Genomic DNA, 1,150 nt, shown 5'->3' with positions numbered 1-1,150 from the left:
ATATATTCTACCTTTGTACTTACCCTCCCTTCCCTTTGTACTTATCTTCCCATTGTGCTTATCATGTGCACAGCAATGGAGGTGTGCTCTAGTTGCTCGCCAGGTGAATGTCCTGCACCTGACACTGCGCCGGTATGGTGTGGAGCCCATATTTATGATCCAGGTGCGTCTTTAAACAGGGATGTCTACGTCTAGCACGTGCGCTTTATATACATATGTGTATACCACGTTACATTCATGTTTGTATTATGTATTTATTTGTGATTATGGGTGTATAACATATATATATATATATATCGCCTGTATGTAATGTTGGTTATATCACACGAATGCTGATACTCATTTGGTTATAGCACATGACCCATGCGAGTGCACCCTATCAACCAATGGTACAGATACGTACCACCTCCAATACTATGGCTGATCATCTGTGTACGTGAGTGTGTACACATGTCTTGTTCGTGTGTCTGCGAGTGTGTACACATGTCTTGTTCGTGTGTTCACGCGTGTGCACACGCTTAACCAATGGCCCAGCTTCTGATACCGTTACCCTTTCATATCACATACACATACTCTAGTGGGTGTATAGGCACACACCTCTTCTGACCCCACTCGCCTGTCTCTGCCTTACAGAGGGATCGCTCAGCAGCATAGCGTGCATAGCCACAGTACTGATAGGTCTACACTACGGGAAGGTTGTAACCGCAAACAAGCTGCATTCGGCCGATGGACTGACTAATAAGTACGTATAACTGCTACATACGTTGTTATGTGTGCTGCGTGTGCGTGCTTGTATCATCCCGTTCGCATTGTCTGGTATATGTGAGAGATTGAGACGGTAGGTTTCGCTTAGTTATGCACACGGTGGCAAAGAGTGGTATTCTGAAAGCGTCGTATGTATATTGATGTGCGAGTACAAATCACACATGCATATATACGAGTAGGTAAATATATTGCATATATACAATAGGCAAGAAAAAATCTACGAATGATTCTATATACCAGTATATATACACATTAAATGTACACGCATGAACACCCCTACGTACGATCGTTATATATATATATATATATATATATTATATTATAATATATATACATATACATATACATATACATGTACATATACGTATATTATATTATATATATG

The 1,150-nt window shown here is 40.4% G+C and overlaps 1 protein-coding gene across 1 annotated transcript in view; it reads left to right on the top strand.

Annotated features, from left to right (window-relative positions):
- SARC_09693 (hypothetical protein) overlaps positions 1–752 on the top strand; it is a gene marked incomplete at both ends in the record, with an annotated part of 6,255 nt that extends 5,503 nt beyond the window's left edge. The window contains one exon of the mRNA XM_014296289.1: positions 634–752. Within this exon, the coding sequence (XP_014151764.1) occupies positions 634–752 (119 nt within the window). The remainder of the gene's footprint in view (positions 1–633) is intronic.
- Positions 753–1,150: the final 398 nt, after the last annotated feature.

This window comes from Sphaeroforma arctica (assembly GCF_001186125.1).
Source record: "Sphaeroforma arctica JP610 unplaced genomic scaffold supercont1.1018, whole genome shotgun sequence".
NCBI classification, from domain to species: domain Eukaryota; class Ichthyosporea; order Ichthyophonida; genus Sphaeroforma; species Sphaeroforma arctica.
This window is presented reverse-complemented; position numbering and strand designations above follow the sequence as displayed.